The sequence below is a fragment of the Grampus griseus genome (genome assembly GCF_964374135.1).
Source record: "Grampus griseus genome assembly, chromosome: 6".
NCBI lineage: Eukaryota > Metazoa > Chordata > Mammalia > Artiodactyla > Delphinidae > Grampus > Grampus griseus.
In genome coordinates this window covers 42,458,294-42,476,935 of record NC_139000.1, presented here as the reverse complement: position 1 = coordinate 42,476,935, position 18,642 = coordinate 42,458,294, and the positions used below count along the sequence as shown (strand labels likewise).

The window sequence follows — 18,642 nt, the reverse complement described above, 5'->3', positions numbered from 1 at the left end:
TTATAGTTTAGCACCTGCTGTAATATCTGTCAGCCTGAAAATCCCTGTCACTGAATACCATTCACATTCATTTAGTATTGCTCTGATACCTTTAATAATGGGTTCCTTCTAATGAAGTCCTTGTAATAAGAAACCCTGTAAGAGTAATATAATAAAAAGTCTAATAATCAGAAGTGTACTTAAAATAGATCGTGTTGGAAACCCCCAACATTTCTTCTAATGCCATCATACCACCAGCGTTCTATTGGCTACCCAAAAGTTTCCACTTTGGGAGCTGAAAAATGTTCAAGTAACAATGTAGACTACATTGAAATGTTCTCAATGTCAGTAATTTTATACCGACACTCACAGACTATTAGAAATTGTATGTGGGACTTGTTGCAAGGTCAGGTTGTTGTAGACCTTTTAAAATGATCATCTCCGTATGTGAATATGTGTATTACATATAAAATTGAACTCTTCAGGGAATGTGCACTTTAAAAATATTTCCTTACTAATTTTTGTATTGACCAAATAGTCTGCTCCTTTGGAATGCTTATTCTTTAGCAAAAATATGGTTGTTGATGATGACAGTTCTTTAAATGTCTGTTTCTGCATCAGTGCAATATTTCCTTCACTTTTGGGTTCCTTGTACTTATGTCTGACCCAGTTGCCTGTTATACAGTCTCTGCCTTGATTTTGTGTGTTCTGGTAAAATAATTAATTTATAAACACAAACGTTTACAGTGAAGTTCTTCCTCTTGAAATGAACTTAGTCTTATTTTCCACTGAAAATTGGTTGGCTATGTTCACCAATGACTTTTTTCTAAATAATAATAATTTCTTGCTATTGGTAGAATTGGATTGCTTGATCACTGACTGCCCAGTTTAACTATGTGTACGTCTTTCAAATAAATTGAGTCAAATAAAGATTTCTGATCTTCAGTCTGCCTCTGTCTTTAGTTACTGGATAGAACTAGAAACATTACCAATAAGCCTTCCCTTACCTATCTAAACTCTGCCCTCTGTGGGTTCTAAATAAATGTAGATAACTATCAGATTGCCCAAGGTCCTAATTTTGCAGTCAAAGCTGACAGCATTCCAGCCTAGCATGATCAGTGCTGACTAAGAGGTTGAGTGGTAATATCTAGTAAATTCTTAAGCACCAAGACTGTGCCTCCCAACATCAGAAGACTTCAAATGGCTCATTTCCGAGGTAAGTAATGAGTATATTTTGAAAGAAGGGCTAGGAGAGAATTTTCTACTTGCAGAATTAATATTAGCAGAGATAAGTAATATCTGTCTTCTAATATGGAGAGTTCAGCCTTTCCATGAGTTAAGAAAATATTATATTACTACCTTTTGTTAATTTATTCAACAGCCCTCTGCAATTAGAAGTGATTCAAAGCCATTTTCTTATATGCTTTGTCAGCCAAAGATAAAAATAATAACTCAGTGCTAGAAAGTGCCTAAAAACAAAATTCCTCATTGTTTAATTCCTCTGGTTACTGAGTCTCTTGAGCCCTTTTCACTTAATTGGATGATCTGAAGCAGCTCCTTACCTTGAGAGCATGGTGTCCACCCCCCACCCCGGCTCGTTTTGCTTTTTGTTTGTTACATTTCTAGATATCTTTGAGAGCTACTTCTCCATTCTTTTGGGTTTGTTTTTTGTTCTGGTTTTTTCAGTCTATTGATTGATCTTTTTTTTTATTAGAATATAGTTGATTTACAATATTATATGAGTCTCAGGTATACAACATAGTAATTCAGTTTTTTAAATTTTTATTTTATATTGAAGTATAGTTGATTTACAATGTTGTGTTTCAGGTATACAGCTAAGGGATTCAGTTATACACATATCCATTCTTTCTCAGATCCTTTTCCCATATAGGTTATTACAGAATATTGAGTAGAGTTCTGTGTGCTATACAGTTGATCCTTATTGATTATCTATTTTATATATAGTAGGGTGTATATGTCAATACCAAACTCCTAATTTATCCCTCCCTCCCACTTTACCCTTTGGTAACTAACCATAGGTTTGTTTTTGAAGACTCTGAGTCTGTTTCTGTTTTGTAAATAAATTCATTTGTATTTTTTTTTTTTAGATTCCACATACAAGTAATATCAACTGATATTTGTCTTTCTCTGTCTGACTTACTTCACTTAGTATGATAATCTTTAGGTCCATCTATGTTGCTGCAAATGGCATTGCTTCATTCTTTTTTATGGCTGAGTAATATTCCATTGTATATATGTACCATATCTTCTTTATCCATTCCTCTGTCAGTGGAAATTTAGGTTGATTCCATGTCTTGGCTATTGTAAATAGTGCTGCTATGAACATTGGGGTGCATGTATCTTTTCAAATTATGGTTTTCTCTGGATATATGTCCAGGAGTAGGATTGCTGGATCCTATGGTAGTTCTACTTTTAGATTTTTAGGGAACTTCCATACGGTTCTCCATAGTGGTTGTACCAGTTTTAGAGTCCCACCAACAATGTAGGAAGGTTCCCTTTCCTCCACACCCTCTTCGGCATTTGTTGTTCGGAGAGTTTTTTTTTTTTTTAATAAATTTATTTATTTTATTTATTTATTTTTGACTGCATTGGGTCCTTTGCCGCAGTGCACAGGCTCTCTCTAGCTGTGGCGAGCGGGGGCCACTCCCCGCTGCGGTGCGCGGCCCCCTCATCGCAGCATCCCCTCTCGCTGCAGAGCACTGGCTCTAGGCAAGCAGGCCTCAGCAGTTGTGGCAGGCGGGCTCAGCAGTTGTGGCTCGTGGGCTCCAGAGTGCAGGCTCAGTAGCCGTGGCGCGTGGGGCCAGCCACTCTGCAGCATGTGGGATTCTCCTGGACAAGGGCCTGAACCTGTATCCCCTGCACTGGCAGGCGGACACTCAACCACTGTGCCACCAGGGAAGTCCTTGGAGACTTTTTGATGATGGCCATTCTGACCCGTGTGAGGTGATACCTCATTGTAGTTTTGATTTGCATTTCTCTAATAGTTAGTGATGTTGAGCATCTTTTCATGTGTTGGTTGGCCATCTGTATGACATTTCTTTGGAGAAATGTCTGTTTAGATCTTTTGCCATTTTTTGATTGGGTTGTTTGTTTTTTGATATAGAGCTGCATGAGCTGTTTGTATATTTTGGAGATGAAGCCCTTGTTGGTTGCTTCGTTTGCAAATATTCTTTCCCATTCTGTAGGTTGACTTTTCATTTTGCGTGTGGTTTCCTTTGCTGTGCAAAGGCTTTTGAGTTTAGTTAGATCCCATTTGTTTATTTTTATTTTCATTTTGTTTTTATTTTCATTACTCTGGGAGGTGGAACGAAAAAGATCTTGCTGAGATTTATGTCAGAGTGTTGTGCCTATGTTTTCCTCTAAGAGTTTTATAGTGTCTGACCTTACATTTAGGTCTTTAATCCATTTTGAGTTTATTTTTGTGTATGGTACTAGAGAATGTTCTAATTTCATTCTTTTACATGTAGCTGTCTGGTTTTCCCAGCACCACTTATTGAAAAGACTGTCTTTTCTCCATTGTATATTCTTGCCTCCTTTGTCGTAGATTGACCATAGGTGCATCGGTTTATTTCTGGGCTTTCTATCCTGTTCCATTGATCTGATTTCTGTTTTTGTGCCAGTACCATACTGTTTTGATTAGTGTAGCTTTGCAGTATAGCCTGAAGTCAGGGAGTCTGAATCCTCCAGCTCCATATTTCTTTCTGAGGATTACTTTCGCTATTCGGGGTCTTTTGTGTTTCCATGCAAATTAAAATTTTTTTGTTCTAGTTCTGTGAAAAATGCTATTGGTAATTTGATAGGGATTGCATTGAATCTGTAGATTGTCTTGGGTGGTACAGTCATTTTGACAATATTGATTCTTCCAATCTAAGAACATGGTGTATCTTTCCATCTGTTTATAGCATCTTCGATTTCTTTCATCAACGTCTTATAGTTTTCAGAGTACAGGTCTTTTGCCTCCTTAGGTAGGTTTATTTCTATGTATTTTATTCTTTTTGATGTGATGGTAAATGGGACTGTTTCTTTAATTTCTTTCTGCTCTTTCATTGTTAGTGTATAGGAATACAAAATATTTCTGTGTATTAATTTTGTATCCTGCAACTTCACTAAATTCATTGATGAGTTCTAGTAGTTTTCTGATAGCATCTTTAGGATTTTCTATGTATAGTATCATGTCATCTGCAAACAGAGACAAATTTACTTCTTTTCCAATTTGGATTCCTTTTATTTCCTTTTCTTCTCTGATTGCCGTGCCTAGGACTTCCAAAACTATGTTGAATAAAAGTGGCAAGAGTGGATATCCTTGTCTAGTTCCTGATCTTAGAGGAAATGCTTTCAGATTTTCACCATTGAGAATAATGTTAGCTGTGGGCTTGGCATATATGGTCTTTATTATGTTGAGGTAGGTTCCCTCTATGCCCACATTCTGGAGAGTTTTTATCATAAATGGGTGTTGAGTTTTGTCAAAAGGTTTTTTTACATCCACTGAAATGATCATATGGCTCTTATTTTTCAGTCTATTAATGTGGTATATAACACTGATTGATTTGTGGATAATGAAGAATTCTTGCATCCCTGGGATAAACCCCACTTGATCATGGTGTATGATCCTTTTAATGTATTGTTGGATTTGGTTTGCTAGTATTTTGCTGAGGATTTTTGCATCTATGTTCATCAGAGATGTTGGCCTGTAATTTTCTTTTTTTGTGGTATCTTTGCTTGGTTTTGGTATCAAGGTGATGGTGGCCTCATAGAGTGAGTTTGGGAGTGTTCCTTCCTCTGAAATTCTTTGGAAGAGTTTCAGAAGTGCAGGTGTTAACTCTTCTCTAAATGTTTGACAGAATTCACCTGTGAAGCCATCTGGTCCTGGACTTCTGTCTGTTGGAAGTTTTTTAAATCACAGTTTCAATTTCAGTACTTGTGATTGGTCTGTTCATGTTTTCTATTTCTTCCTGGTTCAGTCTTGGAAGTTTGTAGCTTTCTAAGAATTTGTCCATTTCTTCCAGGTTGTCCATTTTATTGGCATATTGTTGCTTGTAGTAGTCTCTTATGATCCTTTGAATTTCTGTAGTTTCAGTTGTCACTTCTTTTCATTTCTAATTTTATTGATTTGAGCCCTCTCCCTTTTTTTATGAGTCTGGCTAAAGGTTTATCAATTTTGTTTATCTTTTTGAAGAACCAGCTTTTAGTTTCATTGACCTTTCTATTGTTTTCTTCTTCTTTATTTCATTTATTTCTGCTCTGATCTTCATGATTTCTTTCCTTCTGCTAACTTTGGGTTCTGTTTGTTGTTCTTTCTCTAGTTGCTTTAGGTGTAAAGTTAGGTTGTTTGAGATTTTTCTTGTTTCCTGAGGTAAGATTTTATTGCTATAAACTTCCCTCTTAGAACTGCTTTTGCTGCATCCCATAGGTTTTAGAGTGTGGTATTTTCATTGTCATTTGTCTCTAGTGTTTTTTGATTTCCTCTTTGATTTCTTCAGTGGTCCATTGGTGGTTTAGTAACATATTGTTTAGCCTCCACATGTTAGTGGGTTTTTTGTTGTTTTTTTTTCTTTTCCGGTACGAAGGCCCCTCACTGTTGTGGCCTCTCCTGTTGCGGAGCACAGGCTCCGGACGCGCAGGCTCAGCGGCCATGGCTCACGGGCCCAGCCACTCCGCGGCATGTGGGGTCTTCCAGGACCGGGGCATGAACCCGTGTCCCCTGCATCAACAGGCGGACTTTCAACCATTGCACCACCAGGGAAGCCCCATGTTGGTGTTTTTTACAGTTTTTTTCTTGTGATTGATTTCTAATCTCATAGTGTTGTGGTCGGGAAAGTTGCTTGATATGATTTCAGTTTTCTTAAATTTACTCAGTGCTTGCTATGTGGCCCAGAATGTGATCTATCCTGGAGAACGTTCCATGTGCACTTGAGAAGAAGGTGTATTCTGCTGCTTTTGGATGGAATGTTCTGTAAATATCAGTTAATCCCCTTGGTCTAATGTGTCATTTAAGGCCTGTGTTTCCTTACTGATTTTCTATCTGGATGATGTTCATTGATGTAAGTGGGGTGTTAAAGTCTCCCAGTTTTATTGTGTTACTGTTGATTTCTCCTTTTATGGCTGTTAGCATTTGCCTTATATATTGGGGTGCTCCTATGTTGGGCACATGTATATTTACAAGTGTTAGATCTCTTGGATTGATCCCTTTATCATTATGCAGTGTCCTTCTTTGTCTCTTATAAATCTTCATTTTAAAGTCGATTTTGTCTGATATGAGTATTGCTACTCCAGCTTTCTTTTGATTTCCATTTGCATGGAATACCTTTATCCATCCCCTTGCTTTCAGTCTGTATATGTCCCTAGATCTAAAGTGGGTCTCTAGTGGACACTGTATATACAGGTCTTGTTTTCATGTCCATTCAGCCAGCCTGTGTCTTTTGGTTGGAGCATTTAATCCATTTTCCTTTGAAGTAATTATCATATGTATGTTCTTATTGCCATCTTGTTAATTGTTTTGGATTTGTTTTTGTAGGTCTTTTTTCTTCCCTTCCTCTTTTTTTTTCCTTGTGATTTGGTGACTATCTTTTGTGTTGTGTTTGGATTGCTTTTTCTTTTTTGTATGTGTATCTATTGCAGGTTTTTGGTTTGCTGTTCCCATGAGGTTTTGATATAGCACTCTGTATATAAACAAGATTGTTTTAAGTTGCTGGTCTCTTAATATCAAATGCATTTCCAGTACCCTGCATTTGTACTCTCCTCAGGATTGCTGGTTTTGATAAATTTGTGTGTAAATGATTTCCTACGTTTACTGTATGTTTGCCTTTACTGGTGAGCTTTCCCATTCGTAATTTTCTTGTTTCTAGTTGTGGCCTTTTCTGCCTAGAGAAGTTCCTTTAGCATTTGTTGTAAAGCTGGTTTGGTGGTGCTGAATTCTATTAGCTTTTGATTGTCTGTAAAGCTTTTCATTTCTCTGTCAAATCTGAACAAGAGCCTTGCTGGGTAGAGTACTCTTGGTTGTAGGTTTTTCCCTTGTATCACTTAAATACATAGTGCTACTCCCTTCTGGCCTGCAGGGTTTCTGCTGAAAAAATCAGCTGATAACCTTATGGGGATTCCCTTGTTTCTTATTTGTTGCTTTTCCCTTGTTGCTTTTAACATTTTCTCTTTGTTTTTAATTTTTGTCAGTTTTACTAATATATGTGTCTCGACATGTTCCTCCTTGGGTTTATCCTGTATGGGACTCTGCACTTCGTGGACTTGAGTGAGTATTCCCTTTCCCATGTTAGGGAAGTTTTTAGTTATAATCTCTTCAAATGTTTTCTCAGGTCCTTTCTCTCTCTCTTCTCTTCCGGGACCCCTGTAATGGGAATGTTGGTGTGTTTAATGTTGTCCCAGAAGTCTCTTAGACTGTCCTCATTTCTTTTCATTCTTCTTTCTTTATTCTGTTCTGTGGCAGTGATTCCCACCACTCTTTCAGCTCACTTATTTGTTCTTCTGTCTCACTTATTCTGCTATTGATTCATTCTAGTGTATTTTTCATTTCAATTATTGTATTGTTCATCTGTTTGTTCTTTAAATCTTCTAGCTCTTTGTTAAACATTTCTTGTATCTCCTTGGTCTGTGCCTCCATTCTTTTTCCAAGATCTTGGGTCATCTTTACTATCATTACCTTGAATTGTTTTTCAAATAGATTGCCTATCTCCAATTCACTTAGTTGTTCTTCCGGGGTTTTATCTTGTTCGCTTGTCTGGAATATGTTTCTCTGCCATTTCATTTTGTCTAACTTTCTGTGTTTTTGGTCTCCTTTCCTCAGGCTGCAGGATTGTAGTTCCTCTTGCTTCTGGTGTCTGCCCCCCCAGTGGGTGAGATTGATCTAGGGGCTTGTGCAGGCTTCCTGGTGGGAGGGACTGGCACCTGCCCACTGGTGCATGGATGTGGGTCTTGTCCCTCTGGTGGGCAGAAATGTGTCAAGGAGTGTGTTTAGAGGTGGCTGTGAGCTCAGTACAACTTCAGGCTGCCTGTCTGCTGATGGGTGGGGCTATGTCTCCCCACCCCACGACTGCTGGTTGTTTGGCCTGAGGCCTCCCAGCACTGGAGCCTGCAGGCTGTAGGGTGGGGCCCACTTCTTGGTGCCAAAATGGTGACCTCTGGGAGAGCTCACACCAATCAATATTCCCTGGGTCCTTCACCACAGGTGTCCTCGCACAGAGAGAGCCACAATCAACCCCCACCTCTTCAGGAGACCCTCCAATACCCGCAGGTATGTCTAGTCCAGTCTCCTATGAAGTCACTGCTTTGTGCTGGGTCCCCGTGCACGTGAAAACTTGTGTGTGCCCTCCAAGAGTGGAGTCTCTGTTTCCCTCAGTCCTGTGGAGCTCCTGCACTCAAGCCCCACTGGCCTTCAAAGCTAAATGCTCTGGGGACTCCTCCTCCTGATGCTGGACCCTCCGGCTGGGGAGCCTGACGTGGGGCTCAGAACTCTCCTGTGGGAGAACCTCTGTGACATAATTATTTTCCAGTTTGTGGGTCACCTACCCAGTGGGTATGGGGTTTGATTATATGGGGTGTGTGGGTGCGGTGACCTGTGTGTGCTCCCAGTACGGTGGAGGCAGCAGTCAGCCCCTGTTCATGGGTCTTCCAGTGGCAGCAGTGGCCCCCATGCCCCCGGGATAGTGGGGGCAGCAACTGGCACGTGCTCCCGTGTTTCTTAGTGGTGGTGGCAGCCCATGCACTCCCGGGACAGCAGGGGCAGCGATTGGCACCTGCTTCCATGTCTCCCGTTCTTTGTTTTCTTGTGCAAAATTGTCTTGGCTATTCCTGGACTGTTACTGTTCTAGATAAAATTTTAATATCGTTGTCAGGTTTCACAAAAACTGTTGCTTTTGCCTTCATTTCTTGAGTGAAGTTAGCTTAATATTACTATTGTAGTATCACTAGCTTCTCATAAGCTTAATTTCTGTCTTTTCCAGCATAGCTGTTCTTCTCTTCTTCAATAGATTCACACTTGGAAGTGTTCCAACAGAATGAGAACCTGACTATCCTTAGTGGCTGATAAAGGCTTATTGCAGTTACAGGAATGCTGATTGTTCCATAACATATGTAACTAATCTGGGTACATTTTGTAGACTGGTGATAAAACACGTCACATCTTAAATCTCTGAACGATGTGCTTACGTGTGTATGTGTATTTATATGTGTGTACACACCTTCAAATAAAAAACAGAAACAAAACCATCTTGGGCCTTTGATTTGAAGCACTCTGCACTTCCCAGGTGATTCTGCTTCTGCTTTACTGAGCCAGCTACTAAGGGAACCTCAGTGCGATGATGAATAGACTTGCCTCAAAAAGGAGGATGAAGGGGCGCAGAACATGCCATCCCAAAATATGCCTCTTTGGCATAAGGATTATTTTGAGCGGATTATTTTTAAGAAACAGACAAAAGAAAAGCTCTAAAAATCTAGTAGAAGTTACTCATTTGTAGGAGACATTTACATTTATAAGAGAAATTTTTATTTGTAAGTGTGTCTTCTAATCTGTGCCAGGAAGAGAAGGATGATTCTAAATCACAAGAAACTCTTATCAGTGGAGAAGATACTCAACTTAAATCTGCATAACAACCTTACTCTGTTTACTGTGTTTTTCCTAGTAACTTCCCATAACTGGCCTTCTCCACCTCCCAACATTTTTCTTGTATCTTTAGCTGAAAAAGGAATTTAAGATGATGGCTTGGGCTATTTGAGGGAGTTAGTTTTCCAGGGTCTCCCCCATGTATACAGGATGTATACATGTTATTTGTTTTCTATTTGTTTTTCTCCTGTTAATCTGTCTTTTATTACAGGGGCGGGGTCTCAGCCAACAACCTAGAATGGTAGAGGGAAAATTTTTTTTCCTCACTGACAGTTTGGTGACCCGTGATGGGATCTGCTGAAACACTGTACTTCTTCTGGAGCCTGAAGATAGGAACCTGGAAAACTGGCAGAAGCCAGCAAAGGGTAAGAATTCTTACCAAAGTCACCTCTCTCGGATCTCTGTCTATAGGGCCCAGTAGAGAGAGGAAGGGGAAATTTCACCTTATTCTTTCCAAATTTAGATTCACAGAAGAAAATATTTGTGTGAATTAGTTCCTTGAGCATAAAGACTGGTAAAGATTTTGTTATAAGCACTCTTGTTTTCTGTTGATCCTTTCCCTTCCATAGATGGTCATCCTTTCCCTTCCATAGATGGTCTTATGTTGTCTCTGTCTTTTGTGTCATTTGTCATAAGGAGGAGAACCACAGGTCAGATAAGGTTTTCCTTTCATCTTGTTCTTTGTCTTGAGAGCTTGGCTTTTTGACTAGTAAGAAAACTCTCTCATCACCAGCTGGAAGGTGCTAGTATCAGCCTGTGTCCGGCAGCCACTATAGGATGGCAACTCGAAACACATTCTCTTTGTCCCACTGTGCCAGCTCTCCGGGGAGTTTGTCTTAAGGGGTCCTAGTCCATAAGGGGCCTTTGGCGTCTCAACCTCTGTTGTCTTGTTAGTGGTGGAAAAGCCCCATTCCAGTAGTGTCTTGCCTGGTATTACAGATTAGCAGGTTTGTGACTGGAGGTGTTTCATGTTCTCACAGAAAACATGAGAGATTGTTTTCAGTACACCATTCCTACCACCTGTGACAAAGAAGGTCTTTGCTTTCTTAGGCTAACTCTGGGAGTGAACTTTCTTGACATTATGAGGGTCAGGCTTTTGCACTGTCCTAGGGGACACCTCTTGCATCCACGGTTAAGCCATAAAGAGCCGTACTGGTTTGAGTTGCTATTGAGATTAATATACCATTGAAGATCCTCCTCATCAATGGCAAGATGATGGATCTTTTGAACTGGAAAAACTTTTATAAAATTGGAAAAAAAATTTCCAATTGGAAACTTATAAAATTGGGAAAAAATTCTCATTCTAAGGAATTGTCTTATTAGTACCTATGGAAAGATCAAATTGAAAAGAGGACACAAAGGAGTATGGTGTCTAGCTTTAGGGACTCTTAACAAGGTAAAATTACAAAGCCCCTTTTGCCTGCACTTTCAGAAGATCCTACCAGATTTAGAGTTAGAAAGATCAGTGGCCATTCACAACCTCACTCACAAGGACCTTGACTGGATGCTCGGGGGTATTCTTCCCACCCATAATTATACTGCAGTTATCAGAGAAGCCAGACAGCCCCCTAGTGGACCCCCCCCCCCACTCCCAACCAAGGAAACAGATGACCAGAATTTCTCCCAGGCTCTCCTGCAAATGATCAGGAAATGGATCAGTGGAGGTTAGTGTTCAGAGGATGACAGAAGCAAGAGTGAACTGGTCCAAGGTTGAATTGTACACTCAAGGAGAGCATTCGAAGGCCTTTGCTGAATGCTTTATACAGACTTTACAAAGATAAATTGTACTAAACCCCAAAGCTCCAGAACACAGTAATGTTATTTCCATCTCAGTTGGAATGGAAATCTTCTCCTTTGGTAAAAATGTGGCTGATTGTAGAGAGAAAAATGATGCTTCCGTAAATAATATACCCTTGTGGATATCAGGTTCTAGTCCTGTTAACTGTCTGAAGTTTCATTATTTTCCTGTAAACTGGACTAGATCCTACTTTCCTCAAGTAATCTGGCTATATCTCTTCAAACTAACGTTTCCAATTTTCTTCCACTCTTTTGACTTGGAATCACTAAGAACAAATTGTATGAAGTTCCTAGAAATCTGACATGTCCTGATATAATATTATCACTTGTAATTCTAGTATTATCTTAAAATGTATGTCACAGACATAAACATATTTCCTTGTCAATTGCATTATAACAAAGGCTCATTATATCTTTAACCATGGCTGTTTTTAAGTCTTTTGTCATTTATGAACGTTATTGTTGTGCTTTTGCAAAAGTTATTTCCCAAAGCCCTGCAAACTGAATGTGAATGGACTGACATAAAGTTCAGAGAAGTGACCCCAGCGGCTCACGTTTAGATCATCTTTGTGCCTGTTGCTGTGTGGACCACTCAGGAAGTTTATCTGAACATCCGATGACATCAGACAAATTCAAATTGCAGAAGACGCTTCAACCCCAACATCTAGAAATCTGACTGGCAGCCTTCGGGACTCAGGCTGAGTTTATAATTTGACCCAACCACTAACTTTTGTTTTTCTCTTGTTTCCATAGACATGCCTCTTATTAATACCCAATTGCTCGCACCGTATAAGGCTAACTTCGGGATCCCGCCTGCAACACCAGCTCCTGAAATGAGACACAACTGTTTAACTGAGCTGACCTGTCCTCGAGATTAAGAGGTTGGTTCAATGAAATAATAGAGCACTCTTACCAACCTAGCTTCTAGACTGTGAAACTTAATTGAACTTTTAAAAAATATTTATTTATTTATTTATTTATTTATTTACTTTGGCTGTGCCGGCTCTTCGTTGTGGCATGTGGACTTCTTAGTTGCGGCATGCATGTGGGATCTAGTTCCCCGACCAAGGATTGAACCTTGGCCCCCTGCATTGGGACATTGCAGCATGGGGGATCTTTGTTGTGGCATGCAGGATCTTTAGTTGCAGCATGTGGGCTTCTTAGTTGTGGCATGCGTGTGGGATCCAGCTCCCTGACCAGGAATTGAACCTGGACCCCCTGCATTGGGAGCATGGAGTCTTACCCACTGGACCACCAGGGAAGTCCCTCATTGAGCTTTCAAAGGCAGGACTGAAGAGGAACAGAATATGCCACCCCAAAATTTGCTTCTTCAGTATAAGGATTACTTTGAGCTGACTATTGTTAGTTTAGTTGTTAGATTCTTTTCCCAAATAGGGCATTACAGAGTATTGAGTGGAGTTCCCTGTGCTATAGAGTAGGTTCCTATTAGTTATCTATTTTATATATAGTACTGTATATGTATCAATACCAATCTCCCAATTTAATCCCTCCCCCTCACTTGGTAACCATGTTTGTTTTCTACATCTGTGAGTCTATTTCTGTTTTGTAAATAAGTTCATTTGTACCATTTTTTTAGATTCCACATATAAGCGATATTATATATTTGTCTTTCTCTTTCTGACTTCACTTAGTATGATAATCTCTAGATCCATCCATGTTCCTGCAAATGGCATTATTTCATTCTTTTTAATGGCTGAGTAATATTCCATTGTATATATGTACATCTTCTTTGTCCATTCCTCTGTCGATGGACATTTAGGTTGCTTCCCTGTCTTGGCTATTGTAAATAGTGCTGCCGTGAACGTTGGGGTGCATGTGTCTTTTTGAATTATGGTTTTCTCTGGATATATGCCCAGGAGTGGTATTGCTGGGTCATATGGTAACTATTTTAAGTTTTCTAAGGACTCTCCATAGTGGCTGTACCAATTTACATTCCCACCAACAGTGCAAGAGGGTTCCCTTTTCTCTACACCCTCTCCAGCATTTATTGTTTGTAGATTTTTTGATGATGGCCATTCTGACTGGTGTGAAGTGATACCTCATTGTAGTTTTGATTTAGCATCTGTTCATGTGCTTTTTGGTGATTATTTTTAAGAAACGACAGACACAGGAAAAGCTCGGAAAACCTATTGTTAGGGAAATTTACATTTATAAGGGAACTCTCCATTTTAAGCGTGTCTCCCTCTCTGTACCTAGAAGAGAAGGGTGACTCTAAATGACAAGAAACTCTTTATCAATGGGGAAGGTGCCCAACTTAATTCTGCAAAACAAACAACCTTACCCTTTTCTACTGTGCTTTACCTGTTCCTGTTAACCTCCCATAACTGACCTTCCCTCCTCCTCCATCTTTCTTGTGTCTTTAGCTGAAGAAGGTAATTAAGGTGATGGCTTGGGCCATTTCAGGGGAGTTAAACTCAGTTTTCCAGGGTAGCTCCCATGTATACAGGAGGTATAAATGGTGTTTGTTAGACTTCTGTTACTTTTCTCCTGTTAATCTTATATTACAGGGGTGGGGGTCTCAGCCAGGAACCTAGAAGGGTGGAGGTAAAATTAGTTTTCCTCCCCTCTAAGGAGTTATTAACTATTAAAGTCACAGCATTCTTCTTTTTAGGAGCATAACTATCAATCAATCAACCATGAGCTCAAGGAAACACAACATAGTCCAATGCTAATGGAAAAATGGTATATTCTTAGCTGCCTCAGAAAGGCACAGCACACATGGGTCAAACAGCAAATCTGTGGTGGGCATCAGACCTTTGGCAGGGCTTACAATTACATTTGTTAAACAGGTTGGGTTTTTAAACTTATTTCATAAGTTTATAAGACCTGCTCATTTACACTGGAATTTTTACACACACACACACACATTTTCCACCAATACAACATATATACTATCTAGAGCCCATTTATCTTCTTATGTCAGCTTTGGTTCCGTAGTGATCAAATTGTGGCAAAACTAAATTAGAGGTACTGATACTGTCATTAATTTGCCTTAGAAAGTTAACACAAAGAAGAACCATCTGTTTTTAAAAAAATGTCTCTGCTTGCATGTTATACTTCAGCATGAAGAGAGAAAAACACTCAATTACAAGATTTAGTTAAAAAAAGGATAATCCTAGAGGTCTCAAAGCATGACCTATAAATTGAGTCCTCTGTTATGTGGTTTTTTTTTTTAACGGCTATTCTTACACACACTTCAATTAAAAAAAACAAAATCGTAAATCACAGTGGTTCTTAAAAATTCTATAAAATATCAACTTCAAAAATTACACAAAAATCTTACAGCCTAAAGTCAAGAAAAGAAATGTAAAAACAATTTGGGAATAAAGACTTTGAAAAAGTTTTGCTAAACTCAAATATCTTACAAGCTCCATCACCCATCCCCGTCCCTGTGGCCTGCAGGATGGACTTGGTGCCACCTCTGGGCTGGGCCGGGCGAGGTCAGAAGCACTTACAAATAAAAACACGAGGAGCTTGCAAATCCGGTTTGCTGGCCTGGGTAAGGAGTGGGCAGCAGCTTTCAAACTAGGTTGAATTCCCTCAGGTTTAGTTGTAGAATTGTGTCTTTCACAGCAGCAAACACGAAGCGGATATTCTCTGTGTCTGTAGCGCATGTGAAGTGGGAATAGATGACTTTCTCTTTGTCGGGATTCTGATCTTGATAGAGCTTCAGGATAAAGTCTCTGGCAGCTTTGACATCTTGCTTTGGTCCTAGTCATGAGGGCAGTTAGAGGAAGAAAAAAGAAAGATCCCAACTCACCACCACGTCCTCCCAAAATCATTTTCAATGCACTCTTGTTCTTATTTGGAATCCTCCTTTGAGCCATCTTCTCTCTAGAGACTCATTTACCTGGGACACTATTTTTATTATACCTTATTATTAACCTGCAAAAGAGTATTTTAAAGTGTCCCCTGGTATCTAAAAATCATACTTTAAGGAGATTTGTTGAAAAATGACCTAATTTAATTTTCTGATTTGGACCACTTTTGAAGAGGTAATTCTTAAGTGAACTAGGAGAGCAAAGAGAAAGAATATGGGGACTAACATAACTAGTCACCCAAGTCTGACTCTAAAGCTTGAGAGCCGTATACTACATGGCAACGTGGAGAATAAAGGGAAAAAGGAGAGTGCTTAAACACTACTCCTCTAAATATCAATGTCAAATTTGGTAACGGTTCTACACCAGAAATAATTAGCAATAGGGCATAAAGTCTCCTGCCTTGGATAGGTCATATAGACACCTTCAGCGTCTACCCTGCGTCTGGTAAAGGGCTGCCACACTTCACCTTACACATCAGAAGTGCCAGGTGCTCTGACTAGCCCTGGAAGTGCAAAGGTGAGTCAGGCCCAGTCTCTGCCCTCAGGATCTGACTGGGGTGAGAGCTGAAGGCCGAGAGAGAGCAAGGCAAGCCCAGGCCCCCAAGGGAGCATGAGGCGGGGTGGACTTCCCAAAGGGGGAAGTGCCTGAGCCGGGTCTCAGAGAACAAAGTGGAGTTAGCAAAGGAGCTGGCAGTGTATTCCAGGCATTGGGAGAGGCGTGTGCGGAGGTGCTGAGGTGAAAACACATGGTGATTCAACTGGAGCTTCCATTCAGAGGTGAGGAATGGGGAGAAAGTCCATTAGAGGCAGATCAGGGAGGCCCCTGCGAGCCATGCTGAGAACTCTGAACTGATGCCAGGGAGGCCAGGGCAGCAAGATGGACACTTACTTACCGGTGTATTCTGGGAAATAGCTAATTAGATGAGAGTACATGATTTTCTCCTCCAAAAGATCCTTCTTGTTTAAAAACAAAATCACCGATGAGTTCAGAAACCAGGGGTAGGTGATGATGGTTTTAAATAAGGCTTTGCTTTCCTCCATGCGGTTCTAAGTGAAAAACAAGAGACTTAGGATAAATTAGAAAGAAAAGCAACGCTTCGGGAACAACATACCAAATCACTGGCTCCACCCATCTGTCCTCCTCTTACCCAGCTGCCGTCTCCAGGTTGCTGTCCTTGCTGAGGCTGCTGACCAAGTGGGGTCTCCAGCCGCTATTTCCCTGGTCCCCACCCTCTCATTAATCACCCCCTTCCGGATCTCCTCTCCTGTAGCACCCAAACTCTTCTCTGACCCCAAAACACATAAGGATATAAGAAAGGCTTCTGTGCAACTTGGAAAAAGCAGGTTCAAACCCATAGCTGACGGGAAGTTTTCTGTGTATAACTACTGGGATTACCAAGTTGGGGCAGTTCAGAGGTGCAGACCGACCTGAGACACACTTTAATTGGGTGTGGGCTTCCAGGCTGGGTGTCAGGAGGCCGGTGACAATGAGAGGAAGGAAGGCTCTTCCGGCAGGGCCACCGCCCTTAGGAATGCTGGACGCTGGCAGAGAAGGGAACTAACGCTCCTGAGCACCTGCCCTGCACCATGCTTGACACGTGTGTAACACAAGCGAGCTCCCCAAGGGGAACGGATCCCCGTTTTATAGGTGAGCATACTATCGTTCACAAAATTTAAGTACTTTTCCAAGACTGTATAATAGTACAACCTAGTGGAAGCTATGCAGAAGGACAGTAATCATTTCTGGCCATTAGACACCGGCAAGAAAATATTAAGTGATCCTAATTTATGGAGAGCAGACAGGGCACCTACAAATCTTATCTGGTGACAAATAATTGTTCTGGCTAGCATTCCGCTCTCAAGTATTTCTAAGAGGAAAGAAACACTTTCCTTCCTTCCTTTAGACTGAGAAACACGAAAGCCCAGTGCACCGGCTCCAGAGGGACACGCCCTAAATTTCTATTCCTACAACTCCCAACTCCTGGGCCCATTACCCTACTCAGTACGTTTCTGGAGATCAATTCTGGAATTTACTACCAGAAAGGTAACATCTCACTTGTTTTTAAAGCTTCTTTAAAATTTATTATAATCTTACCAATAATGATCTCCAAGAAAATACAACATATGAAAAAACAATTCCTCTACGGCATAGTGCGTGGATGCAACACATGTCTGCAACTAGGATGGAAAAGGCTGGAGTGGCAACCTAGGATTTTTTTCCCCAGATACCTAGGATTTTTCAGAGAGGAGAAAATATTTAATTTCTAGGCACATCAGGGTAAGGTACTTACCCCTGGCACACCTGACTAATCCTTTGAGTTTCCTGAGAAATGTCCTAGGTAATTCCTGAGACAAATTTGGAGCTAATTTTTCATATTGGTAACTCAATACCTTCACTTTTTTAAAAAAATCTCTCCACTGGAAGAGCTGGGCAGCCGCCAAGATTTCTATTCTTCTTTGCACAGTGACACTAGTAAATGGGCTAATCCTCCACTAATAAGCTAATGTAACTGTGCTCCTCAGAGAAATGTCTGCTCTCAATAAATACCAGATAGAATCTGTTCATAATTATGGCCTAATCCTGGAAATAATTCTTTATTGATTTACTTTCGTGCCCTACAAGCAAGAGATATTTCTACTGTAAAAGGTCAAGAGGTCTTGTGCAAAGGGTCGGGGAAAAGACAATGGTTATCACACAGAAAATACCCCCCAACCTCACAAAGAAGTGTCTGCAACGGTTCCCCTCACTTTCCAGGCAGATCCAGCTAACAGAGCTCCCCCAGCCAGCGTCATGGCCACTCTACAGAGGACACTGAATGCCTGACTGGGGTGGATCAGTCCCAGCTGCCCTGAGCAAGTCCCTTCCAGGGAAAGCAAAGGGCAGATGCTATCCCAGGCGGGCCCAGGACAGCTCCAAGCATATGGCAACACTCCCCATGCCAACTCAGCTAGGGACCTAATGTGGAGTGCCATGGGCCATGGAGGCTGGGAAGCCTGTTCTCAGATGAAGTTTATTAGAAATAGTGTTGTTCAACTTTGGCTGTATATTAACATCCCCAGGGGGCTTAGTGAAGATACCCCCAACTCAAAAGCAGGAAATAGGAATCTCTACTGTAGGGTCCTAAAGATTCTTTTTTTTTTTTTTTAATATGCAGCCAAGGCTGAGACCCATGGTTTTGAGTGGCTCTACCCTTTGTAGTGCATTAGATTAGATCCCCAAGCTCAGGCCACACACAGCGCCAATTAAATTAATCTCTGGGGGTTGGCCCCAGCCGCCAGGTTTTTCTTTAAGGTCCCTTGGGGATTTTAGTGTACGCCTGAGTTTCAGAACCAGGATTCTAGGTTAGTGATTCTCAAATTACCTGGGATCTTAAAGATCCTGATTTATTCGGTC

The 18,642-nt window shown here is 40.7% G+C and overlaps 1 protein-coding gene across 1 annotated transcript in view; it reads right to left on the bottom strand.

Annotated features, from left to right (window-relative positions):
* Positions 1-14,116: 14,116 nt before the first annotated feature.
* The window catches only part of GNA14 (G protein subunit alpha 14), a 155,246-nt gene continuing 150,720 nt past the window's right edge, over positions 14,117-18,642 (bottom strand). Inside the window, exons 6-7 of the mRNA XM_082656229.1 lie at positions 16,142-16,295; positions 14,117-15,139 (exon numbers count right to left, since the gene is read on the bottom strand). Coding sequence (XP_082512355.1) covers positions 14,949-15,139; positions 16,142-16,295 — 345 coding nt within the window. The 3' untranslated portion in view covers positions 14,117-14,948. The remainder of the gene's footprint in view (positions 15,140-16,141; positions 16,296-18,642) is intronic.